Here is a 27,598-nt window from a genome sequence, read left to right on the forward strand (position 1 = left end):
CAGTACAAATGCAATTTTTTTCAAACGTTTTCAATCCACAGTTGGTTGATTCCTCGACTCCTTGCATGTAGACCCACAAAGAAGACAGGGTGAACACCAAGACAAGGTATCCCTGTCATAGGTAGTTTAGTCTTTTTTACCATTTCTAAAGCATTCTTCAAGAGAGCATGTTCAACCCAGATGCAGTAGCCAGCAGTCAGGCAGGTATGCTTTTAATGCCAGGTCCCAGAGAACCCAGCTACAGTGGATTAAAGGAATAGTGGTTTATTTTTCTCACACATCAAGTGTCCTAGATGTACATAACACAACAGTTCTGCATTTCTCTTGGTCTCTGCCCTAATGTTCTTAACATAGCTGCTGTGGTTCCAGCCATTAAGATTGTGTTGAAGACAGTAAGGACAGGGAAGAGGCACCCCTCCGCTTTCCATCTTTCAGGTTTGCCTTGAGCAATAGATGACCAGGAAAGTTTGAGCCACTACTATAGGGCAATCATTGTTCATCCTCTGAGACTCACTCTTCCTGAGGTCAGGAGGTTCCTGTCTGCTGCACTGTACAGTGGGATTCTATTCACAGGCAAGAAGCAAAGGCATTTCTGTGAGGCGCTGATCCCCAAAGATACTTAAAACAGAAAGCCTGGGGCCCAGTCTCCCCAGAGCCAGGCAGGTGACAGAGTTGAACCAGGCCCTGAGCTGGGGGCCCTGTAGGTGTGAGAGGCAGGGGGCTGACAGGGGACCATGGGGTCTGAGCTGTTCCTGGGGAGGGGGCCAGGGAAGGCACCCCAAAGAGCACTGGTGACCGAACATTCAACCAGGCCACAGGAAACCCAGGTAGCGTGGCACAAAGAGCTGGGTACAGTCAATATGAGGAGGCTATGGGGAAACTGAGTCTGCATGCCCAAAGGGAGGGGAACCCCATCCCCAGGCACCCCCCAAGAATGGCCAAGGAGAGCATTGCACCAGCCGTGCTTGCTTTGAGCAAAAGTCCCAAAAGCATGGAGATAGAGTATAGATACACCTGCTTAGAAAGTGCTGGGCGAAATTCAACAGGATGGTAATACTTCATCGCCATTGATTCCGTCTCCAGTGAACGCTCACTGAGTTGATTAAAGAGCATCATTCTTCAGAACGAATGTCCTGAACAAAACCTCACTTCCCACATAAAGTTTAAGCTACATACACATTTCTTTTAGGGGCTCGATGTTGTTAGGCTAGAGACATTCGCTAAGTGAAATGGGGTACATGCCACCCTGGGAGAAGCTCTGCTGTGAGAGAAGCCAAGGACTGTGGCACAACCTGAGGGGTCTGGATGCCACACTTGCTTCTCCCAAGCCCTGAGCCCTGGCCCTGATCACTACAGCCGTGTCTTCAGGGTCAGGGTGGCCCACTGCAGGGACATACTTAAAATTCCACGCCCGACCCTGCCAAGAGTAACCATCTGGCTCTTCTCCAGCTCTTCTCTTTTATAAATACCACAGCAACCAAACCCCTGTCTGTATGTGTCCTCGATGTGTCAAACTCAGCATTCCTCTAGACCCAGACTCTGAAGCCAGCCAGGGAAGCAGAGATGCCCCAGCAGTTCTTCCTGGGAGCGCACTCTGGGCACCCTCTCTCCAAGCCACAGATAAGCCCTCAAGTGGCTAATTCAGTTCTGCAGCTGCAAGGAAGCCTAGAACTGTTCCCAGGGTTTTCGCTGGAAGTTTCTATGAAGTGAAAGAAGTGTTCAGGGTATAAGAAGCTGAAGGCACGCACCAATGGATTTCATTGTTTTTCTTCCTTTCTCTTAACTATTTCTCTCTCACTCCTGCCATCCTGCTGCTGCCTCCCCCAACTCCTCTGTCTCTGTCTGTTTGTCTCTGATTCTCTCAGTCTGTATATCTCTCTCCCTCCCTCATATCTCTTGCTCCCGTCCCTCTTCTATATCGTCTCCCCCAGTCTCTGTTCCCCTTTTACACCTGCATAATCTAGGTGAAGGATTAGGCCATGCATGGATTTCTACCCACAGGCCTGTGTGCAGCTTACCAAAGGCTCTTTAGGTGAGCAAATGCTGGAGAGGAAGGAGCGCTTCCTAGTTCTATGGGAAGGAGAGAGACAGATGCCTTGAGAGCTGTCTATGGCACAGAAACATCCGAGACAGGGAGATATTGGTGCTCAGCATGTCGTCTCTTGGTACCTGGCCACCCTGCTGTCCCAGCTGCTCAACCTGTGTGTCTTCACAGTGGCCAGGTGGCTCATACGACCACCACCCCCAGTCACCTTTGTTAACTGTTCCTGGTTTTTGCAGGTGGGAGTCTTTAGTCCTCGTGCTGATGTATCTCATCTACATTGTCATCATGAAGTAAGTACAGGACCTCCTTAACTTCCTGCCCCACACTGTCTCCAACACCCAGAACCTTATAAGGACGTGGAAGGAGGAGTGCAGGGAGGTGGGTGGGTGTCTGGCATCTCAGTGCCCACCACCCCAGGCATGTTGGGCTCCAGTTGGAATCATTGTGACTTTGATTGATCACCACAGCAATGACACTTCCAACCTGTGTGTGGTGCAAGAATCACAGCTTCCAAGCGTCCCTGGGAAGCTCCCTAGAACCCTTGCTCCCTTGTCTGGATGAGCAGCCTTGCTTTGGCTTCACTCTTTCCTGGGAAGAGGTGAGGCCAATGGGTTCCATTTCAATGCAGGGTAAAGGGAAGTGGAACCAGAGCTGGTTTAAGGCTAAAACTTGGAGTGCGTAGTCAGACATCAGCCAGGGCTGCCTTGCATCCTTGACCATGGTCCACAGACATGGCTGAGGGCTCAGTTTCTCACTGTGTGAGGCTCTCTTTATGTCTGCTTGAGCAGCTTCCTACAGAGCCATGGATTCCAGAGGGAGAAAGCAAGAAGGACCCAGAGACACTATCTGTATGACCTTGTCTCAAGTCACACACCATAATGTTGGCCATATTCACTGAGTACAGGCCCCATCTAAGGGCTCCATGTCATCTACAGAAGGTGCATTAGTCACTCTTCCATCTTTAGGACCAAATACCTAACACTCACATCCTAAAGGAGGTTTAATTTGGCTCATGGTTTCAGAAGATTCAGTCCATGGTCAGCTGGCTCCAAGGCAGAAACACCTTGGTGGAAGCTGCTCACCCCATGGCAACCAGGAAGCAGAGAAAAGGGAAGATCCAGGGACAAAAATACACCCTTCCAGGTCACACTGGCAGGGACCCATCTCCAAGCAGGCCCCACCTAATAGCACATTCAGCCAGGAACTCACCAGGGAAATCCACAAGCCTCGCTTCTGAATACATGAAACTTCTGGGGGACATTTTAGATCTAAACCATAACAGAGGGTAGAAAATATCCAAAGATTTGTGGATATAGTTTTAAGTCACCACATTATATGTTTTCCTTCCCAGAGTTGGGACCACTTACTATTTACATCAGGAATATTGCTGATCTTTCTGATATTCTAAATCAAATGGAAGCAGGTTTTGGACCTCTTGGGATGTGCAGGTGTCACTGAGATGGGGAGCTTATAAATAATGTAGAGCTGGAGCCACAGCCCCCACAGGAGCTGTTTCTCTGACCCTGAGTCAGCCCTGTGTTCCCAAGCGTATGCAACCACTAGAGTGAGCACCTTTCTAGCGGTAAGAAAGCAGGGAATTTTCTGAATAGCCAGTGTGAACATAACAGGCATATGTCTAGAGTTGACATGCTAAGTTTTCCTCACTGGTAGGACTAACCAAAGTGAGTTCTGATCACCAGTGATGGAGACCTATTAGAAGCCAGGGTAGACAGTGGAAAAATATCACCTGTGAGCTGGCTTGACTGGCTCTAGGGTGAGTTCTGACCAATCTCTCCCCATCGACAAAAATATGACACCCAGCATTTGCCAGAACTGTCCAATGGCTGAAAATATGGAACCCAGCATTTGCCAGAACTGGCCACTGGCCAATGTATACCCAACATCAAGGTGTTCTTAGTAGATATCACACTTCTAGAATCAGACATAATATATTCTGTTGTGGAGTTACCACGAGCGAATGATGAAGAAACGCAAAGTCACACACCATGAAATTATCACCTTTCATTTAAAGTATCAATCACTGAGCTTTCAGGAAAACCAGGGTTGGCCAAAACCCTTTCCAAAGTTTCTAGACTCCATAGGAAATAGCTTTAAAGATGGGAGCAAGCATCTTACTCCTCTTCTTTGCCCCCCAATAGCAAAACTATAAAGAGAATGCCACCATGGGAAGATCTCAAATAATATGCACAGCTTCCTTCAGTATTTTTCATTTAATGATTTTACTTCAGTTTTTTAATTTTTTGAGGCTCTAAATTGGCATTCTCAAAGATCCAAGAGTCCTTTTTACCCCTTTGAGGAGGTGGATCTGCCAGTGACCCTGGAAGAATTGCCCTATTGGTTGCTGATCTGTGCACTGCGCTGACCTTGTGTTTTGATTGTGAATTTTGATTCGAGCACATCCCATCTGGGGTCCTCACAGATGAGGGGTCTGTACACACAGATTGGCCCTAAAGACAAGAAAAGTTGAGGGGTTTTGCCAGCCTGCCACTTCTGGACCCCACATCTCCTAACCACGTCTTTGTCCAGCCCATGGGTGGCTGGCTGGGCAGGTGGGCACTGGGATGACAGTGAGCACGTCCTCTCCTCTTCCTCCAGACCCCCACATGTGGAAGCTAGAGAGGTGCGTTTCTGCTGAGGCCTCCGCTCTACCATCCTACCAGCTGCTCAAACCAGCAGGATCCAAATAAAACCGCAAACGCCAGCGACTGCACTTGCTGAATTTTCTGCATAAATCTGGGCCCTAAGTTCTAAATTGAAATCTCTGCTCTTTAGCTGTCCCCCTCTGCAATCAGAGGCTTTAATCATTGGGTTTTATAAAATCTGATTTATAAAATTGCATGCTTCACAATAAAGTAGCTTCAGGGTGCAAGCACAAAATTTAAAACATTCAATTAAAAATATAAAACAGCAACAGCAGTAAAAAGAAAGAAAGAAAGAAAGAAAGAAATAGCATATATTAGAATCATCAGCTGCCTCCTGGGTAGAAAGCTTTAAAGTCACTTTACACATTCTGGCTGCAGATCCAAAGACAATTTTGAAATGGTCAGTTAGATCAAGCCCTTAAGGAAGCGTGTGACCTGTACGGCTTTGGCAAAGATTGAGCTTTGCACTCTTGGGTCACCTTTAGGGGCCTTGCTCCCCTGATGAGGCAGTGTGGTCCAGTGGGGAAGGTCAGGTGCTTCAGAGACCCCACCCTGCCTCTTACCAGCCAGGGTACCTTGGCCAAGTTATCCAGCCCTTTCACTCTCGGCTCCTCTTCTGCAAAGCAAAATTAATGATAGGACTTTCTTTATAGAGATGGAATGTGACAGCTTGGTTAGGTTAGTGACCCCATATCTGGTTCAACAGTGCCCTCATTGTATGGTATGATGTTTCTGTGGGCCAAACTTCAATAAGTAAACCACACGCAGTTGTACTTTGAAAGCAATGCCATGTGCAAGTTGGTATTTCTTGGTTAAATATATTCAGTTATAATTATGAGTGCATTTTAATTGTATAAAATAATGAGTTTCATAATGAACTCTTCACATATGCATATAAAATGCTTTGATCATATCTTCCCTCCTATTACTCCCCCACCAGCAAGTCAGTACTGTTGGGGGGGAAATGGTATCTTAGTCTTGATGGCAGAAGCACTATTTCTATCCCTATAGGTGGGCAAGGCATTCCTGCTGAGCCAAGGAACTGGGGAGACTTTGTCATTAAGGAGAATGGTGAATAGACGCAGAAGTCACCAACCTAGTGTGATAAACCTCAGGTGCACATGATGAGCCCCAGGACCCTCAGCCCATAGCTGCTCCACCCACACCCTGTCCATCCCCCCAATGTAATCTGGAAGCCCAGACATCGTATTAGTTTCTCCATAAAAATCTCAGCATGTGTTTCAAAAAAAAACTCATTTTTAACACAGCCACAATTATTATTATACCTAAAAGTAATAATTCCTTAATATCATAAAACTTTCAGCCAATGTTCAAATTTCTATTGGTCTCATAAATGTCATACTTATTTGCAGTTTTCTTTTGGTCTCATTAATGTCATAAATATTTTAAAAATCAAAATCCAAATTCTACTCGTTATTATTGGTTGCACTATGTTTTGATCTCTTTTCATGTGTAAATTCCCCTGTGTGTGTGTGTGTGTGTGTGTGTGTGTGTGTGTGTGTGCCTGGTTTTCCCTGCAATTTATTCTTTGATAGAATTTTCTGTCTGCCCTGCAGACTTCACGTGATTTAGAATTGTTGACTGCACCCCAGGGTGTGTGGTGCACCTTGTTCCTTTGAGCCCAGTGTTTCCTTCCATGAAAGTCAGACTGTGCCCAAGGGGGGTGAGACCTGCCCTCATGGCACACTGACTTTGCCCTGCTCTCTGTGATGTAGGTACTATTGATGCCTGATGTCCATGTCCATTGTTTCATGAAGGCTATGAAGTAGTGATGTCCTAAATCTGTGCCCAGATTTCAAGAATTGTAATGGTCTTCCAGGCTCAGACCACTCACCTTTGCCATGGCTGGCATCCTTTTTAACTACTTTTTGTTCTTCCTGCCATGCACGAACCGGCAGGAGCTCTGGGAGTACAAGAAAAGGCTTAGGGACATTCCCTCTGTGTCTCCAAAGCGGCTACAGTGTCCCCATAGGCAACTCACCCCATAGTGGCCCTGGCTGAAGAGTCAGGCACAAGGACATAACTGAATGAGACTCCAGGGGGCCTCAGGGTAGCAGCAGATGGGACAAGGATGGGAGGGGACATGCAGGTTGAGTGGTCTTTGAGCTGCTGATTCAGAATGGCTGTAGCTGGCTGCCATTCCCACAGAAACCTGAAGGCCAGCTTGGGAAGACTCCTCAGTGGCTGTCCCATGGCCATATTCCATGGAATCTTTAGATCTTTGAGCAGGAGAAAAAGCAGTACTGGCCTACAGTGCCTTCGAGACCCTGCCTGGCTGTCTTTGCCCATGAGTTTTCTGGGATTCCTTCTAGAGGAATCACAGAAAGGTAAAGTGACCAGAACATTTACCTGTCAAAAACATTCTAGGAACTTGGAGCCTCCTCCCATCCAACACCAGTTTGCTGGTGTATGTGAGAAACATTGTCTAAGGTTTCCACTCGCCCATTCTGGACAATGGTAGCCCAAATTTTTTTCATAAAGCCAAGATGAGATTGGACCTGAAATTACAGCATAATAGTAGGAGTGTCACAGGCTGAGATGTAGGACTACAAGAAACCAAAGACAAAGACATAAACAGCCAGCCAGTGCAGGCCCCAGGAGGAGACATGGCTTTGGGAAGTGGTCCCTGTGCTTATTACAGTCCTTCCTTATATATATGCTGAGTGAGACACCTCAGCCCCAGCAGTCCTGCCATTCACAGAAGGAGCTGGCAAAGAAGGTAATACACCATTGCTGGCTTCTCTGAATGATTTTATTTTCACTTACCACATATCCTGCAATCCGGAAATGTAATAATAGGCTGTGTATTCTGAGAGGAAATGGGATAGCAAAGTAGGAAAGATCATAACTCTAAGAATGGGATCTCACTCCATGTCCGTGGACCAAGAGCTCCAGGGAGCTCTCAGTGGGGTTAGGAAATGGAGGTGTGGAGAATGCTGATGGATTCCTTATGCTTACTGATTTGCTCAGATATAATGCGTGCATACATCAGTGCTTCGAAAGGAGGACAAAAGGTGCTGGGAACATGGTCAATGGATTGGCCAACAATGCTGAGATTGATGACAGCAGCAACTGTGATGCAACCGTGGTGCTACTTAAGAAAGGTAACCAGGAGGGAGGGAGTAAGAGTGGAAGAGTGAGTGGACAGATAGGTAGATGAGTGGCTGGGTGGGTGGGTGGATGGATGGAAGGATGGATGGGTGGATGGATGAGTGGATGGATGAGTGGGTCGATGAGAGGATGGGTAGGTGGGTAGATAGGGGAATGGATGGATGGAGGGTGGGGAGGATATGGGATAGATTGGAGGATAAATGAGTGAGTGAGTGGATGATGGAGGGATGGGTGTATGGATGGATGGGGGGTCCAGCTGACCTGGAGGGCACATTAACTCAGTTCCAAGCTGCAAAAGGAGATGGAGAATTGCCTTTCCTTCCAAAGAAAACTTGATGTTCAGTAGATTCTTAAGAAGTAGTTGATACACGGAGGGAGACAATGTGGTGCTCTCTGATGTAATATTCTAACATAAAGGCATGTAGAAAATTATCATTAACGTCGCCTGGAATGTGTTTTATTTTTCATTTAATTTTTTAAATTCCCTTTGAGGAGCTGGGGCATAGCTTAGTGGTGGACAGCTTGCCTCATATGCACAAAGCTCTGGGTTTGACCCCCAACACCACACACACACAAAAAAAAAATCCCCTTGAAATGTGTCCCACATGGTTATTTTGCAGAAAAAATAGAAGCTATCTTCATATATATCTCCAAATTTGGACTATCTGCCTAATTACCTGATTTTAAGGCTGAAATATTTTATATCTTCTTCTGAATAATTACATATATATATAATTAATAAAAGACTTCACTGTGATTTTGCACCATTCTCCATGGGCATTTAGTTTAGTTCATTTTCTTTTGGATTACTTTGTAACCACAAAAGGAACACTCTACAGGAACAAAAGTCAGCTACCGAGTATTGGTCAGGGTTTATGGGGTCATTTCACAGTGGCTTAGAAAACAGGAGCAGACCCCGGGAGGGGCTGCGGCCAGGTCCCCAAGCCTGTGGGCACCAGTGGCCCATTCACAGAGTGGGCACAGGCCTCAGGGGCAACTCATTACGCAGGACCCCCGAACCCCTCTTCCAAAGACAGCCTCTGGAGTGACAACTCAGACTGTGGCTGGCTTTCCCAGTCACCTCACCCCTGGCTGGGCTTCAGGACTGTGTGACTACTCAGCATGACCTCTGCTCCATCCAAGTCTGTTCTGCAGCACTGGACAATTCATATGAATACTGTTGGTATTTAAATGATATGTAGGATCATTAGGGTTTTTCCTGTGCCCCAGATCTAAGGGAAAAAAATCCTTTGAGGACAGAGAGGAATTCTGTTATGTTATTCATTCCTGCCATGTCAAGGAATGAGGTTTGAGCTGTTTCAGGTTATTTGAAATGAGCTATGGAAAGGAGACTTTGCCTCTTCTCCAAATTTTTTCACTGCAGTGTTTCCTAGAAAGAGTGGGAGGGAAAGGGGAAGAGAAGGAAAGAAGAAGGAGGAAATAAGAATGGAAGGATGGATGGATGGATGGATGGATGATATATGAATAGATGGATGTGTGGGTGATGGGTGAATGGATGGTGGGCAGATGGATGGATGGATGGATGGATGGATGGATGGATGGATGGATGGATGGGTGGTGGGCAGATGGATGGGTGGATGGATGGATGGGTGGTGGGCAGATGGATGGGTAGATGGGAGGGAGGGAAAAAAGGAGGTGTGACATGGAAAGGAAGAGAAGAAAAGGAAAAGAATGAATGATATTCTCTTTTGTCCTCCTGGCTTCAGTGTTATCTTTTTCACCCTCCTAGCCAATTTCCACCGCAAAGCATCAGTGATCATGGTGGACGAGCTGCTGTCGGCCTACCCACACCAGCTATCTTTCTCTGAGGCTGGCCTGCGGATCATGATCACAAGCCACTTCCCCCCCAAGACCCGGCTCTCCATGGCCAGTCGCATGCTGATCAATGAGGTATGTGGAAAGGCAAAGTGCACTCTGGACAGGAGTGGGGAACCACAGGAAGGGGAGAGCTCCTAACTGCAGTGTAACCCCTGAATATCCCTCAGCCCTTCAGCATCTTTCCTCCCTGGGCCAGCTCTGCATCCTGCTCCTGGCTCTTCCCTCCGCATATGAGACAGTAGTCCAGCTGCTGGCTGTATAGAGACTCTCCTGTCCCCTTCTACCTATTTCCTTTATTTCGCATTTCATTAAAGCCCCCTGATGTGAGCTTGCACAGAAGTCATTGCTAGCTAAAGGTTACCTTGTTTAAAGTAACCCAGAGTCTCATACCTGATTTTCCTTCCCCTGGAGCAGCAGCCTCACTGATGCACTACTCCATACATGGAGTGTGGCATTCTCCATGGGGAACAAGGGAATTTGTCCAATCTGGAGAAGAAAGATAGCACCACGGAGCCCAGACATATCTGGGTGGTAGGAATTTCCTCTAAGAGGATCTACAAGTTCCAATGAGTTATAAAACGTTTTTGGGAATCTTACAACTTGACTCCAGAACCTTCTGGACACATCTCCTTGTCAGCAGCCTGGGGTGGATCCCAGTAGCCCATCACCCGCGAGTGAGGTACTTACAACCCCTCTGCTTATAGTGATCATGTTCTTTTCTCTCGCCAGAGACAAAGACTAATTAACAGCAGAGCTTACACCAATGGGGAATCTGAGGTGGCCATCAAGATTCCAATTAAACACACCGTAGAGAATGGAACGGGGCCCAGCAGCGCCCCTGACAGGGGCGTGAACGGGACTCGGAGAGACGATGTTGTCGCCGAGGCTGGCAACGAGACAGAGAATGAAAATGAGGACAATGAGAACAATGAAAATGACGAAGAGGAAGAGGAGGACGAGGATGATGACGAAGGACCGTACACGCCATTCGACCCCCCCTGTAAGAGGTCCTAAATCCAGGCTGGGGTGGGAGGTGTTTCCAGGCCACTGAGTGCATGGCCTTAGCTTGGGTGAGCTTCTCGCTACTTGGTGCAGAAGAGTCTCTATGCAAACATAAGCACATTTACATGGAGTTTATAGAACCAAGATGGCAGCCTGCAATCATGGGCTGAAATCTGGGCTCTTGGACTGGGTGCATTTTATGAGTAAAAGTCCTCTCTTATCAATTCTGCAAACCCTCTTGGCACTGTGGAGGAAATTCCCATGACCCCTTTCATCTAGGCACCTTGCTGGGGACAGGGGGACTTTGCTTCCCTTCATCTGTCGCATAATAGTTAGGGGAACACCCTGGGGACTCATGCCTGTTTCCCTTGGTTCCCACTTCCTCTCCCTGACCCCTATGCTGGGGTCCGCCCTCCCATGATGTACTGTCCACAGAACAGGAGCCACAGGTGATACAGACTTGAGTAAAAAGCTGGCCCATGTGTCTACTGGTGAGGCTGACCAGAAACTCTCCCTAGACCTTGGGAGGGGAAGGCAGACAGCCTATAAAAGCCTTCAGGACCTCAGCTACCAGGGCCACCACATCCTCCTCCTCTGACTGCTGCACCTGAGCATTCCAGTAATGTTGTCCACCCATTAACAAGATGGTGAACCAGGCCTCAATAATTCTGTCTGTTTACCAACCCTTGTAGAAGCTTCTGGTTGTTTCTGGAAAGAGGGCACTGTCAAGTGCGTGAGTGACTCATGTGTGCAAGCTCTCTGGGATGTCAAGAGAAGGACTGCTGATGTGGGTGTGCAGAGTCCAACTCCCATGCTGTCTTCAGATGCAAGGTGCTTCCCGCTCCGGAAGTACCTCTCTCTATGTCCAGTAGCCCACTCAGGAACCAAAGATAGAATCCTCATCAGATATTTACCAAAACGAATAAGAAAAACCCATCTAGACTCCCATACTCCAGCCAATTCCCTACTTGCCCAGCCGGTTAAATGATTGTTTGTTAGTAGGATATCTTGATGGAAAAAAATACACAATAGTCCCCTCTTCAGTGGTTTTGCTTCCTGTGATTTCAGCTACTGAAGGTCAACTGAGGTCAACCACATTCTGAAAATATTAACTGGAAAATGATGGAAATAAGCAATTTCTTTAGTTTGAAATTGAACACCATTCTGAGTCATGTGATGAAATCTCAAACCATCCTGCTCCTTCCCCCTGCCCCAGGATGTGAACTGTCCCTTTGTGCAGCATATCCATGCTGTATGTGCTACTCACACAGTGGCCATTCTGACTGCAATGGTAGCACAGCTCTGTGTTCCAGTAACAGGGAATTATTGTTTTAATTAATAATGACCCCAGGGTGCAAAGGTAATGATGCTGCAATTTTATTACAGTACAGTGTCATAATCATTCTATTTTATTACTAGTATTGCTGTCCATCTCATACTGTGCCTAGTTTATAAATTAACCCTTTCTGAATGTATGAGGAAAACATGTATATAAAGCTCAGTACTAGCCATGGTGTCAGGCATAAGGGGAAATACACTTCTTTATCCATTTCTGCATTTGGATGTGCTTCTCGGCAGCCTCTTTCACTCCAGCTGGGTCATGATTGTCTTAGGGAGTAAATGACATGAAACTGCAACCCTTCTTACAAACCCTTACTCTTGGTGCATAACAGTTACCACAGATTGAGCAGTTTAAACCTCCGTCTTCACCCAGCTTGCCATTCTCTAGTTCAGAGGTGTGCTGGGCTCACGGAGCCTCAGTCAGAGTCGAGGTGTGGACATGGCTGTGTTCCTTTCTGGAGGCCTGGGGAGAATCGGTCCCAGGTGCCTACGTCCAGATTGTTGGCGAAGTTCAGTTCCCTGTGGCCAGGGCTTTCTCTGGGCAGCTCTTTCCCACACCTCCGGTCCCCCTGGCTTTCCTAGTGGCTTCGAGGGCTCCTGTGATTCGCTTGGGCCTCCTGTCCAGTGACCCTCCCTGAAAGCTAACTGTGCCATAGGACACGGCACAGCCATGAGACTGCAGGCTTGTTTCACTCAAGGGTCCTGAGGATTAGGCTGCAGAATCTTGGGAACCCATGTCAGGAACTGTGCTTGTCCCCTTTATGTTCAGAGCCCACCACTGGCTGGCCGTACCCAAGCTCCAAAAACACTTAATTTGCTGAACTCTTGCACTGACGAAGGGAACACTCATGCCAGCCGAAGATTCTGTGAGTGCCACGTACCATGTTGGCATTGGGGAAACCCCAGGTCCCTAAGGGCATCCTCAGGGCAGATGAGAAAGAGCCTGCGGGAGTGAGACCAGAGGTCCAGCCCATGCCCGGGCCTTGTGTGAGGAGGAACAAGGGGCCCTTCCCATCACTTCCGCCACTCATTCCTTATTCCCATCCTGGGTGAGTAATGCCGAGGCCCCTGTGGGTATCCAGTGTGGTCACACGTCATCTAACTATGGGTTTCCTTCTGCATGGCTGGGTGATTCTGCCATTGCGTGGGCATTATGGTGTGTATTTACACGTGATGGCTACAATGTCACTAGGCCGTGTGACTTCATGGGGCCACTGTCATATACATGACCCCTTGTTAACCAGAACGTAGTGTGAGGCGTCACCCACTGCCGTGCTCTGGGAAAAGGCTGCATGGCAGAGGCCTCAGGCCCTCGGCCACACATTCTGGCTCTGCGTGGGCTAGGGGATATGGCTACCGCTATCCTGCCCCACATGATCCCACTGCCTGGACATCACGGGCTTCTGGCTGGCCTCCCATCGGGGTGTCCTGATACAGTGTGGGCCTGATTCACAAAGCCAGGTGGGCCGCAGAATCTGCATTTCTAACAAGCTGCAGGGGATGCTGGCTTTGCCAGTCCCTGGCCACACTTGGGAGTAGCAAGAAAGGAGAGCCCTGGTGTGACACAGTGACCTTCACAGTTCTTCTAGGGGGCAGGACAGCCCACATCAGAGCCAGGCTTGGCTCCGAAATAAGGGGTAACCTTGCCTGAGTGACCGCTCTTCCTCTCAGCCACTGTTGAAAAGCTTTGGCCTGGAGCTCACTGTGGGGCCGGGGGCTGATGGGCCCCTGGGGCCCTGTGGGACGTCCAGAGGCTGGAGCGTGTCACAGGCCAGCAGAGGCATTAGGACACCACCAGGAGAGCTGTGGGTGGCTCCGTGGTGAGCACTTGGCTGATGCACACCCAACCCATGGTGCCGCCCTCAGGAAATTCAGCCTGGGGCTCCAAGATGGCTCCCCGGTGCTAAGTTCTATCACCACGTGACGCGCCAGCTGCTCTAAGGACAGAATGCTGTAGGTGTGATGAACAAATAGGCATGTGGGAGTGTGGACACGGATGTGTGTGACACTGTGTCTGCATGTGCACGCACAGGTGTGCGAGCAGGAGTGTGCATGGAGCAGTCGTGTGCCTGGATGTGTGCAGCCCACAGTGCTCAATAGGCTGATGTTGACATAGAGTGTGTATGTGTATGTTAATTTTATTTATTTACTATGTTTTGTGACTAAGGGATTGAACCCAGGGGCTTCCCACTGAGCTCTCGCCCCAGGAGTTTTACTTTTGTTTTGGACAGAGTCTTGCTAAGATGTTAAGCTGCCCTGTCTGGGCTCAGACTTGGGCTCCTGCTGCCGTAGTCTCCCAGAATGTGTACCACCATACTCAGATATATTGTATATGTGTAAAATAATGTGTTGGTGCATAGATAATGCATGCACAGATATCAATGTACCTCTGTTTAAAGATGCATATGATTTATGTATAGATTTTATACATATGTTATTGCATCTATGCATGCTGTATTTACATACATATATACATGAAAATATTTACCAATTTGTAGCTTTTGAGTGAAGAAAGCCTTTCTATTGGCAGACTCACAGGTGGTATAGGTAGACACACTACCATAAAAAAGACTGGAAGGAAGTCCATCAAAATATAGTTATGATTTTCCCTGGTAGAATTTTTTTGTATTTTCTGTTTTACATGTACATTTTTATCTTCATATAGTCACTATATATATATATATATATATATATATATATGTATGTATAGGTGTAAAATACTGCACAATCATTTTTTCTTGTCTTCAATTGCATTAAACTTTCTAAAACTTAAGCTTTCTAACCAGTGGAATAAGAAATATAATTTAGAGCAAACCCTTCTGCTCCTTGAAGCCCTGGCACCTGCCGGGGCGCCCCACAAGGCCTCATCTTCTGCTGCTGGCTGGCTTCGTGGAGTTTCACAGTCACGGGGAAAGCATTTTGCTTTCTGAATTCACGGCTGGGTCCCCAGCACCCAGAGCAGGCCCCGTCACAAAGCGGCAGAGTCACTAAGCAAGTGAATGAATCATCCCCGCAGGGCTCTGCTCGGACCAAATGAGACGAGAACAGAAGTCGGCACAATGTCCAACAGGGCTGCCCCCTCTCTCAGAGGGGAAGGGAGTTTTTGCCCCTTTGTCCAGGGATGGACAGCATGACCGGCTAAGCGTGGACCAGCATGCATTGACTGAGCCTGCTCCATGATCGTTTCTGTGTCACTTGGTTTACTTAAGAGATTGTGTTTGTCTCCTGACGCTTAAGGACATATTTCACACAGCACCCAAGAAGTTTCTACCTTGGAGGTTTTCACTGGAAAACAGCCTCTCAGTAGAACAAGCATCTGTGTCATTTTGATGACACTGAACCTGTGTTTTCCCAACATCACGTCCTGTGGGATCAACCTGGAGTATCTGAGGACAGCTGAGAGGGACTGTGCATGCCTCACGTGACACCTGCCGCAGCTGTTCCCCAAGCTCTTGCAGTCCTAGGTTCTGCCTTCACCTTCCTCCCTCTGGAGAATATTAAAGAGTAGCTTGAGGCTATTCTCTTCGTAGCATGTTTCTTGGGGACCTTGGGCCGGGTGTGTATCTGCAGCCAAACCAAGTCTCTGTGGCTGTGAGGGTACAAGCCCAAGGGAGGCAGCAAGAGACCCCAAGAGTTCCACAGGCCCCACCTCTACTCCCCACTGCCAGGCTTAGGAACATGCGAAATTCTCAGGTGCCTCTAGGATCCAAAGACCTGGCCACATTCTGGATCCTACGGCACTGGAAACCCTTATGTGACAGCTCCACGATGGTGTCCTTCCTGGACGCAGCCCCCAGGTCTCAGGATCAGCCCAGCCAGCTCCACCTCTTCAGTCTAACAAGATACACAGTAGCCAGCAGGACACCTCTCTGCTCTCAGCAATATCTTCTGTTTGCCATAATCTCTCCTTGTTAGTGGGAGGCCCTCAGGCCCTGCTCTCAGGAGCAAGTGATTTCCTGTGATCTGACTGGTCAGCTTGTGCTGGTAGAGACATCATTAACGTTCACATGTGAGTGTGGTTCCCAGTGCCACTCATGATGGACAAGCTCAAGAAGACTCCTGCTCCCAAAGAGCTCGTATTCTACTTCTGTCTGGCCCATGGCAGGGAGTCAAGGGCCATGGAAGCTTCTGGAATGTTCTAGAACAGTTTTCCTTTTGAGATTCCTCCTCGCTGCTGGTTGAAAGTAGAGGTTGGGCAGGAGTTCCTCTAGGAAGCCAGATCCTCAGCCATGAATAGCCTGGCCCTGGGAGAGGCCTGGGGACTGCGAGGTGCACTGGACAGGTCACCTGAGTTGTCTGTGGTGATGGAAACAGAAAGGGTGAAAATCAAGAATGACTGAGGATTCGGACAGGAGCAGCTTGCAGGCTCTGTGCTCACGCTAGTATCACTGTGTCACCCAGCTTAAATCTCCCAGCCATAGAGTGGTACTGCGTCCACATCTCGCAGATAAGAAAACTGAGATTTGGCAAGTTTTAAAAAGGGAACAGCTCAACTCCTCAGCCTTGGGGTGAGGCTGGGGCCCCACTGCTGTCTACGTAGAAGCCTCACTCTTCCCAGAGACCACCCTGCCTTGGCCATGGGAGGGAGTTTGGCTGCCAGCAATGTTAGGTGACATTTCTGTGCTGCTTTAAGAAACTATTCAAAGCCCATTAAGAGGTATTTGAAGTAGAACTGGATGTTGGTTTAAAATATGAAAGAAGCCGAATCTGGTGGTACACATCTGTAATCCCAGAACTCTGTAAGCTGGAGCAGGAGAATCTCAAGTTCAAATCTAGCCTGGGCAACTTAACTACTTAGCAAGACCCTGTCTCAAAATTTAAAAATTTTGAAAAGGGCTGGGGAAGTAGCTCAGTGCAAATGCCCTGCGTCCAACTCCTCGTATATAATAAACTTTACTAAGCCTTTCCCTTATCACTGTTCAAAATATTGTGCTAAAAATTAGGTCCTTGTCTCTGGTGGGAATATAAAATGTTTTTGGAACATTTTATATTCATTTTGGATATACTTCAGTTTCAATCATTTTGGAAAACTTCAGTTTCTTACAAAGTGGAGTAAACATCCACCCAGACACTCAGCAGTTTTCCCTCTGGGTCTTCACCCAGAAGAAATGAAACCAGGCCCACAAAAAAGACTTTAGAAGGGTGCTGGTTATGCCCTAAAACCGCAGCAACCTGAAAGCCCATCCTTGAGAGAATGTATCAATACGGACTACTATACAGCAATGAAAAAGGATGAATCATTGATACATGAATGGATCTAAAAAAGTAAGCTGAATAAAAGAGGGAAAACATGTAAATATACTAGATGATTTCATTCATTGGAAGTTAGAGGACTTCCAATGAATCTGTGGTGGTAGGAAAGAGGTGCAGAAAACTTTCTGGGAGATGGAGATGCTCTGTACCTCAACCAAACTGGGGAATACACAGGTGTTTATTTCCAGAGTTTGAGCAAGGTGGTCATGAAAGCCAAGGAGAGTTGATATATTTGTCAAATCTGAGGCCACAAGGAACTCGTGAAATACAGTCACCAACGTAAGGCTTTCCAGGTGCTCTGGTTCACAAGTGCTGGTGGCAGCACAGAGGTGGGGGGAGCAGGTGGTCACTGCATGTCCCTCTTGTCCCCCGCAAACAGGAAGGGAGCCAGAAAGAATTGCTTTTTGTAAATTGTCAGCATGGGCTGCAAGCACTCAGAATGTCCACTAGATGGCGATGTGCCTGCCCGGGCGTCACAATTTGGAAAAACTGCTACCAAACCAGTCTTAAGAGCGAAGAAACCCGTGGTCTTCCTAGCTCCCCAGCCGCACTTCATGACCCACACCCCTTTTGTATCCTGAGTCTCTTCCTCATCTTTCCCACCTGCCAGAGCAGCCTTGGCTCCGTACGACTCAGAGTGACTCATTCTGTGATTTCTTTTTTTGATAAGGTTGGATCAGGGTTTGTTGATTTTATTTAATCTTTCAAAGAACCAACTCTTTAGTTCATTGATTCTTTGTATTGTTTTCTTAGTCTGTAATGCATTAATTTCTGCTCTGATCTTTATAATTTCCTTCCTCTTATAAGCTTTTGGCTTAAACCTGCTCTTTTTCTAGAAGTTTGAGGTTCGCCGTTAAGTTTATTTATGCTTGCTCTTTTCCTGATGTGGATAATCATTGCTATAAATTTCCCTCTTAGGACTGCCTTCACTGTGTCCCTTAAGTTCCAGTGTGTTGCACTGTCAGTATCATTTAATTGTAGAAACTGTCTAATTTCTTCTTTAATTTCATCTGTGACCCAGTGGTGGTTCAGGAGGGTGCTATTTAATTTCCATGTGTTTATGAAATTCTAGTGGTTTCTTTTGCCATTGATTTCCAGTTTTACTGCACTATGGTCTGATAATATGCGTTGGATAATTTCAATTCCTTTGCATTTACTTAAGCATGTTCTGTGAGCTAGTATGAATGTCCTGTGTGCAGCTGAGAAGAATGTGTATTGTGATATTGTGGGGTGGAACACTGTAGACATCCACTAAGTCCATTTGTTCAAAGGTTTGGTTCGGTTCTATTTCATTACTGACTTCTTGTACAGTCGATCTGTCTTTTTGTGACCTTGGGGTACTGAGATCCCCCAATACAATTGTATTAGTGCTTATTTGATTTTTCATATCCCTTAATATTTGTCTTATATAGCTGGGTGCACTGGTATTTGTTGCATATAGATTCATTATTGTTATCTCTTCCTCTTGTCATCGTGTTATTTCTGAGACCTAACTAACTGGTGGGCAGTGATAGCTGCTTGGTTCCCTTTGGCTCTCTTGGATTTGGGGTGTGCTGGGAAGTCCTTTGGGGTCTTCAGGAGAACAATATGGGTGGGAGCAGTGGTGAGGTGAGCCAGGTAACAAGGCTGAGTTCTGGGGGAAGCAGTCCAGGGTCTCACCAGACAAATGTCGATGCTGATTTTTTAAACCTTTTTTCATCTTTCCAGCCGGCAAACTGGAAACAGTAAAATGGGCATTCACCTGGCCCCTGAGTTTCGTGTTATACTTCACTGTCCCCAACTGCAACAAGCCCCGCTGGGAGAAATGGTTCATGGTGACGTTTGCTTCCTCCACGCTGTGGATTGCAGCCTTCTCCTACATGATGGTGTGGATGGTGAGTGTGGAGAGGGCTCTGTGGCTTTGCTAGATCTCTGTGGAGAGAAAAGTGCAGTGGACTAGATGGGAATAAGAGCTGGGGCTTCAGTCCAGTAGCTGTATCAGCCAGCTATTGGTACAATAAGCTATGTAACAAATCACTCCTATACTCAGTGGCTTAGAGTCAGAGCTTTCATTCTGCTCACACAGCTCCAGGTTGACTGTGAGGTGATTTATCGTAGCTGGGATTAGTTATGCAGCTGTGCTTCAAGCTACCAGAGGGTTACATTTGACTCAGGCAGCTGGCTAAGTCCATATCTACTCCGTGTGTTTCGTTGCTTTGACCAGGGGCTGCCTCTGGAATGCTGTTGCCCTGGTGGGCAGCTGGGAACACTAGATGCCCCCAAGTTCTTCACATGGGGCTGGCTTGCCTGACCACTACTCCCACACACACTGCATTTGCCAAGTCCAGCGTCCATGACATGGGATACACACTCCAACCACTCTAGTGGAGGCAGAGCAGAGCCACAGGCTGAGGACATGGAGCAAGGCATGATGAACTTGGGGGTGATGACCACTGTCACCTTCCCCTATGTGATAGTCATCTGTCACTGTGACTGACCACCTGAGGAAAACAACTTACAAAAGGAAAGCTCTACTGTATTCTGGTTCATGATTTCAGTGAGTTCAGTCCATAGTCAGCTCACTTTGAAGCAAAATCACCATGGTGGAGGAAAGCTGCTCCCTTCATTGTAGCCAGGAAACAAAAAGAACCAGAGAGGAAGGAGTGTGGGCCAGATATAATTCCCAAGGTCATGCTCCTATGACCCCTCCCCTTCAGCAATACCTCATCTCATATTTCCATTACCTCCTAATAATGCCATCAATTATGATCTCACCAATGGCTTAATCCACCAATGAGTTTAGAGCCCTCATCACACAATTACTTTCCAGAGCTCCACCCCAAACAAAAGAATGAGAGAAAGTTTTATATCTAAAGCATAGCACCCCATCTTTCCAAGTAAGTTTCTTCAACCAAGAGGCCATACAGTTGGGCAACTGATCATGTCAGGATCCCTTCTGAGGCTGAATTAACACTTTGGTGACTAGTATGTGTTAGGGGGACATGGCTCAAAAACCTCCACCCAAGGTCATTTTAAGAAACCCAGGCATGAACCGTGTACTGATCACTTACGACCACGCTTTGTAACGGGGGAGCAAGCCTGATTTGTTGGACTTGGAGTTGGGCAGAAATTAAAAGTCATAATGAAATTATGCGAATCTGAATTAGCCTTTCTTGAGTATTGGACAGAAATATAATTTAAATTCAGGAGAAATACTCGGGAGCTAACACTGGCTCTGAATAGGTTTTGTTGGAGGTACTGCAATAGCAAATGTATAAACCTAAAACAAGTTCATACTTATCCCTTGCTTTGACACCACAGCCAAACCGATTTTTTTTTAACTGAAATCTTACAGCCAGCAGTTTCTCCCTTGTCCTGAGTTCATGACCATCTTATCTGACGCAGCCACTGATCGCTGTCTCTGACCTGTGTTTGGGATGAGGACCTCAGAGTCTTCCATGGTTTTGCTTTGACCAGAAAACTGAGCTGGCTTCATCCCTGAAAGCCTCCTTGCCCCTGGGGAGCTCTGCTGAGTCCTGAGAAATGGCTGATAGTGGGGGAAAAAACACACAGAAGGAAAAAGCCCAAATCCAGCTTCCGGGTGACTGGTCCCCAAATTCCAGCTCAACCACAAATGCCGTTGTAACAGCGACAGCGTAGCTGACCCATCAGGCTAGCCACACCTTGGGCATTGCTCAGTCCCACACCTTTGTCACTCCCAGCAGCTTGCGGCTTGGGCACAGGCCTCGCTGCACCTCAGTTTCCCCTCTAAAGAGTGGAAATACAATAACATTTGTTTGGTATAATTAAATATCATGAGAGTTAAATGAACTAAAACCAATGAACATCACTTCACCCAGTACCTAAGTACTAAGCCATCATATGTTTGGATATTCTGCTCCAGTATTGTCTCTCCCCAGTTCTACCTCTCCCTCAAGGTGCGTGTCTCGCTCATGAGGAGCCAGAAGGCTGCGGTCCACTGGAATTGCCGGATTCCATCACTGTAAAATCATCACTGTGTCCCTTGCCTCTATATTGACAGACAGCAGACATTGTCCCCAGAGAGGTGGCACAGGCTGGAACCTTTCCTGAACGTTGGCCGTGGGACACCTGGGCAGGTGGAGGTTCCCAGAGCCCTTGGTCACTGCTTCTTCTTGCTTCTTTCAGGTCACGATCATTGGCTACACGCTGGGGATCCCAGATGTCATCATGGGCATCACTTTTCTAGCCGCTGGAACCAGCGTGCCTGACTGCATGGCCAGCCTCATCGTGGCCAGACAAGGTGGGGCTGCCGGGGACAGCAGGGCAGGCTTGCTGGGAGGGGGTCATCCTGTCCGGGGGTCCCTCAATTAATGGGACAATAGATCACACTGGGAAGGAGGGACATGAGACCTGTGACCTCAGTGCCGAGACAGTCATGGGCATCCTGAAGTCAGAAGAGCAGGGAAAGGAGCAGAACGCTCTGCCCGAACAGAAGGCAGGGATGTTTTCCTGAGCAGTGCCCCCAGGTGCACCCTCTTCCTATTAAAAATACTAACAAACCAGTCTCCAACCTTTACTAAGCAAGACACTTTAGGTGCGTCATCTTATTACTATAAACAACTCCATGAGATAGAGGCAACTATTCTTTCATTTGACAGATGAGGAAACTGAGACTTAAAGAGGTCAGACCCAATGCCTAAGGCTGTCATGCCCCTCAGAGTGACAATTCCTGGTGGTCCATTTTCAACACAGGACAAACACCCTGCTTCCAGCCAGGCTCAGTCTGCTGCCAGAGACTCAGGCACCAAGGCGGCCTTACCCTTCTGGTGCCGCTGTCCCTCCCATCAGGTCTAACTGATGCTGGGAGGCATTTTTTATATGGTTACTGATGCACATTTGCAGTACCTCGTGACCCGCTTCTTCAGGGGAGCTGGTGCGTGCATGTAGCACATCTTCATTCTGTTTATGTCCCCTTCCTTCCCTCTCTTCGTGCCCCAGAGGGATTTATTTTAAACAAACACTGCACAGCTACAGAACCTCACAGAACTCTCTAGAACTCCTTCTGAAACTCTTCCGTTGAGTTGTCTTCCTGGTACTGATTATCTGAAAGAAATAAACACAGCATGAAACAATCTAGAGGTGGGGGTCCAATGTTTCAGTCAGCGAGTTGGTGGGCCACTTCCTGGATGCTTTCTAGAAGGATGACTCCAAGCTGCCAGGAGTTTTGGAACCATTTTTGGTCTCCTGAGACCCCAGGGTGAATCGGAATGGTGCTTAGAGGGAGGAGTCACAGCTCCAGAGAATGTGGGTTCAGGGTTTGAGAGTCAAGGTCGATGTGTGACTCGGTGATGTCCACAGCTTGGGGACCCCCACAGTGCCCTGCCTTCATGCACTCCCTCGCTAGAGCTGCCTCTTGTCCTCACAGGGATGGGGGACATGGCCGTGTCCAACTCCATTGGCAGCAATGTGTTTGACATCCTGATCGGGCTGGGTCTCCCCTGGGCGCTGCAGACACTGGCTGTGGACTACGGATCCTATGTAAGTGACTTCACCAGAGCGTGCCTTAAATCCAGAGCCACATGAACTATTCTTAGTGGCCTTGGCCACTGGGACTTGGTCTCAGGACAAAGGACTGTGGAAATAGCAGCATAGAGGGGAAAACACGTTCTTCTGCCAAAGCCTTTCCAAAGTCAGACTCGTGGGGACTTCAGAATCCCAGGGCAGGGCTGGGCAGATGTCTTGTGTCAAGGGCCAAAAAGTAAATATTTTAGGGTTTGGGGACCAGATGGCCTCTGTCACAGCTCAGAATAGGAAGTGTGGCTGCTTTGATACAGCTTTATTTCTAGAAACTGACATTTGAATTTTTTATAATTTTCCCATTGCATGATATACTTCGCTTCTTTTGATTCTTTTTCAGCCATTTAAAAATATTCGAACTATTCTAATCATGAGCTGTGCAAAATCATTTTGTGGGCTGATTTGGCCCCTGGGTCAGAATTTGCTAGCTCTGACTTTGGTATCTTTGTGCTCACTTCAACTTATTGCAAGTTAAGTGATGCATAGGAGAGAGAAGCTGAAAAGATGTCCTCCAGTTTGGGCACTGAAAGGGTCATCTCATGGGTGATCACAGGATTCCCAATAACTCTACTAAGTTCTGCAACCTGAAGGGAGAGACTATTGTCAACAGGCTCTTCTGAGATGACTCACATCAGCCAGACTTAACAAGAGTTTGATATGTAGGTAAGAATATCAGTTGAGACTAGTAAGATATCTAAGTACCAGGCAGAAGGCATACTTATTTGGGAGCAATTTGTTCTCTATATTCCTGGAGAAAATTCTTACATGGGAGGTATTTTGGAGATCCCATGACTATCTTCAATTTTGATGATTTACAAGATGGTCGCAGGAACGAGCAGTAGGTGACATTTATGGTTGAGGTTTATTATAGCACAGCATATGCATTAAAAGCAGCATGAAAAGGAAATGCAACAGAAGCCCAGAGAGGTCAGGAGCAGGCTTGCAATTGCTTCACTCCTATGTCATGGGAGATGTGCTTCCTCTCTAGTGGCAAACCACAGGGGCTTGTGTAAGATGTCTCCTGTCCAGAAAAGTTCCCCAGACCCCGAGGCTGCTAGGGAGGGGGCTGGTTAGGCTAGAACATCTGTGGTCAGTGAGTGTCAGAGCCAAGCACAGCCCCAGCCGCACCTCACAGAGCTTTTGGGCATCTTAACTACCAGTATAGCATGCCCCACCACTGGTGTGTATAGGACCCATCATCACTGTTGAGTGACTCCAAGAGCTGCATGCTCAGGGCTTCTGCCACACTACCCAGAGGGTACAGGGAACCCCTCCTCTATCCAACATGCTAGCATACTGGCCGGCCCTGGCATGCGAGCTGCTGTTCCTGGCTCACCCATGGACACCCTCCCTCCTGTTAGTGCATCCTGCCTGGTCTCACCCCAACAGCAGTATCACTAACGATAGTGTTTAAACTCTCTCAGGGCTGGATCGCCACTTCCTTAAAATATATGTCACCTTGACGCTCTTCAGCCAATGCTAAAGAAATCTCTTGGAGGTCTTCCTACAGCTGGCTAAGCTGAACCTTTACTTTTCGTTCTTCTTTCTCTGATGGTAAAAACTCATGTGCTTTGTAGAAAATGACAGAATGCTCTAGAACTACACCTGCACAGTGGGACTTTCTATCTTGATGGGAAGGCACTGACCTGCGCTGGCTGACATGGGAGCCACCAGCCACTTGTGACTCACAAGTACACAATACGTGGCTGCTGCAAATCAAGAACCAAATGCTTAAATTTTATTTAATTTTAATGACTTTAAGTTTGTATAGCCACATGAGGTTGATGGCTGCCTGTTGGAGCCAGTTCTAGAGGATGACAAAAACTATCCACAAACTAATCCACAGATAATTATTGGCAACATTTCAGCATGTTGGTCTCTCTCTAGGTTGTTTTAGATAGCTGAGATTATAGCAGACGGACATTTTGTTTGTTGCTTTTTATTACTGTATCAAAAAATTTTTTCTTAAAGTCTTTATTTACAAAGCCGGCCTAATGTCCAGCCTATGCATCTTCCAAATTTTATCTATTTATTTATTTATTTATTTAGGTCCTTTTGAGACAGGGTCTCGCTATGCAGTCAGGCTGACCTTGAGCTCACTTTGTAGCCCAGGCTGGTCTCAAACTCACAACAATCCTCCTGCCTCAGCCTCCCAAGTGCTGGGATTACAGGCATGTGCCACCACACCTGGCCCAAAATTTACTTAACATGTCCTTGCTCTTCTTGAACACTTGTGCTGCTTTGAGGTTCTTTTTTTTTTTTTCTGTTTTAAAAAACCATGTCTCTGGCGTCTTTATTCATCAATTCATGGATTTTAGCTATCTCCAGAAACAGCATATGAATCTGTATCTACATTGTCTGAATTTCAACGGCTTTCGGTCTCCTCTGCTGAAGACTAGAAGGCAGTGGCCAAAACCAGGCAATGAAAGAAAAGAAGAAACTGTGGTCTAAACAACCCAGAAAATCCAATTCTGGATAATCATGTCACCACACAGGCTGTCCAGCGAGAGTGGACAGCAGGCTCAGAGGATGAAAATCCTATCCCTGTCCCTGTGACCCATCCTATCAGGCAGCTCTGTGTCACTAACACTAAGTGCCCAAGCTAACTTGCTTATAAAAGGAAAGGGTTGTTTTGGCTCAGAGTTCTGGAGGTTTCAAACCAAGTTCAGGATCGCCATTGCTTTGAGGCTCTGCTTCCGAAGGTAGAGTGACTACTCGGCTCATGAGCCAAGAACCAGAAAAAGAGGATGACAAGGCTCCCACTGCCCCCTGAAAGGCACAGCCACAGTGACCCAAGGGGGCCCACTATTAAAGATCCTCAGCACCTCCCAAGAGTTCAATCCAGGGCACTAGGCTTTTGACACCCATGGACCTTAGAGGGCACTACCCGCATGCAACCACGACACCACTGGGCCTCTCTTATTTTGCTTGGATTACAGGGTAGGTACAGTCATGGAAGGTAAAATCAGAAAAGGTCAAAAACAAAACCAGGACTCATCCCAAAACTAAGCCAGCTCCTCTTGCCAACTTCGACACCTTCCTGTCTGAACATGGCTCCCAGGACTGAAATTCCAGTGCAGTTAGATGCATGGTCTTCACAAATGGCCCCCTAGCAGTCTAGCTGCTGTTCTCTTTCCAACATTCTCCCTATACTCCCCAGAGGACAGAACATTAAACATAATGCTCCTATCAGTATTTCCCACAGCTATGAAAACGTGCCCTGTCCAGGTCGAATCATCTAGTGACAGGGTGACATCAGCAGACAAAAATTCAGGCCCCGTGAGATGTTTGGCCCATGTTCGTATTCCATCTGACCATGACATAATTGGGTCACTCTGGTCATTTTGTTAGAATAGTACAAAAGCCACATCTAGCCCTGTAACTGGGGCTCTCCTTTATCCTTGAGTCAGAGGGGAACACAAGAGAAGCAGCCATTCTGTGATGAGCGCCATGATACTCGTGTGGGTTGTCTCAGGGGCGATCCTGTTTGGGAAAACTCTACACAAAGTGTGTTATGTTGTATTTGCGTCTAAATTCTGCAGTTTCTGTCACCAGTACAAGAGAGAGCTTCATTCTCTTCCAAAGAGATAGGCATCCATTGTAGACCTCTCTTTTGAAAGCAGGCCCTCAGTACTTCATGAATCCTACTCAAGATTCACTGTGTATACAGCAGGTCAGGGTCCAGCTCCTTCTTCTGCATGTGGACACCCAGCTATTCCCGTGCCTCTGTTGAAGAAGGGATTTTACTTTGAACTTTAGAAATTCAAAGGAAAAGGCTCTGATTAACTCATTTTGGGGGCAATATCCACAACTTAGGAACCATTGGAAGCCATGATGGCATTCTCATTAAAATTATATATTCCAAAACCTGTGTTTCATAAGTAGTGGTCACTTTTGCTATTTGGAAATTTGTACCCTGAGTCAGGACTGGAATGGAAATGAGTAAGAAAAGGGGCTGGGGATTTAGCTGAGCGGCAAAAGCGCTTGCCTGGCAAGCGCAAGGTCGTGAGTTCGGTTCTCGGTACCGGAGAAAAACCAAAAAACAACAACAACAACAACAAAAAAAGAAATGAATAAGAAACATCAACAGAGCAGTGAGTAAGCTGAGTCAGGTGAGAGTCATAAAGCCAGCCCTGGACCCTGAGGACAGCTAATAGGTTGTTTTTACTTAGTTCCATCAATGGGCTTGCACACCGCTTGGAAGAGCATTGGATGAAGGGAGAACCCCATGAGCAGGACACATGGACTCTTGCCCACATTCCTGAACTCCAGGTCCTTGTAAGCACGGCCCAGATCCAGCTCTGCCACGCAGAGCCTTCCCTGGATGGCCAACCTTGTGCTTCCTGGCTGTAGGGAGTGGCCACCCGTGCATCTCCTCTGCCACTAGATCTGAGGCAGAGCCTCTAGCACTTCGCTTTTGCATCCACATAACACCTGTCTCATCTCACGCAAAGCAGGACAGCTTCCGTATTTAAACAGAGAACAAATTCCATTGCCCAGCGATAGCAGCAGGCAGCCCCCTTGCACACCAACAGCTCTCGTGCGCTGCGCTGTTACAGCCCATTCAATAATCAGGGTTTATGGTGGCGAGCCAGAGCCATCAGTAAAAGTTGTTCTGTCTCCTGTTCTTTAGGGTGAGCATCAAATGTAAAATGTATTTCAAAATGAAATATTTCCATCAAAAACAGCTAAGCTGGGGCTGGGGATTTAGCTCAGCGGCAAAGCGCCTGCCTGGCAAGTGCAAGGTCGTGAGTTCGGTTCCCGGTACCGGAGAAAAACCAAAAAA

At 47.3% G+C, this 27,598-nt stretch overlaps 1 protein-coding gene across 1 annotated transcript in view; it reads left to right on the top strand.

Annotated features, from left to right (window-relative positions):
- The window catches only part of Slc24a3 (solute carrier family 24 (sodium/potassium/calcium exchanger), member 3), a gene marked incomplete at its 5' end in the record, with an annotated part of 452,308 nt that overhangs the window by 412,359 nt on the left and 12,351 nt on the right, over positions 1 to 27,598 (top strand). Inside the window, 7 exon segments of the mRNA XM_005380939.2 lie at positions 2,281 to 2,334; positions 7,699 to 7,832; positions 9,590 to 9,750; positions 10,408 to 10,678; positions 18,982 to 19,148; positions 21,421 to 21,535; positions 22,661 to 22,773. Coding sequence (XP_005380996.1) covers positions 2,281 to 2,334; positions 7,699 to 7,832; positions 9,590 to 9,750; positions 10,408 to 10,678; positions 18,982 to 19,148; positions 21,421 to 21,535; positions 22,661 to 22,773 — 1,015 coding nt within the window.

Source organism: Chinchilla lanigera, unplaced genomic scaffold, assembly GCF_000276665.1.
Source record: "Chinchilla lanigera isolate Chin_1 unplaced genomic scaffold, ChiLan1.0 scaffold00014, whole genome shotgun sequence".
Lineage (NCBI taxonomy): Eukaryota > Metazoa > Chordata > Mammalia > Rodentia > Chinchillidae > Chinchilla > Chinchilla lanigera.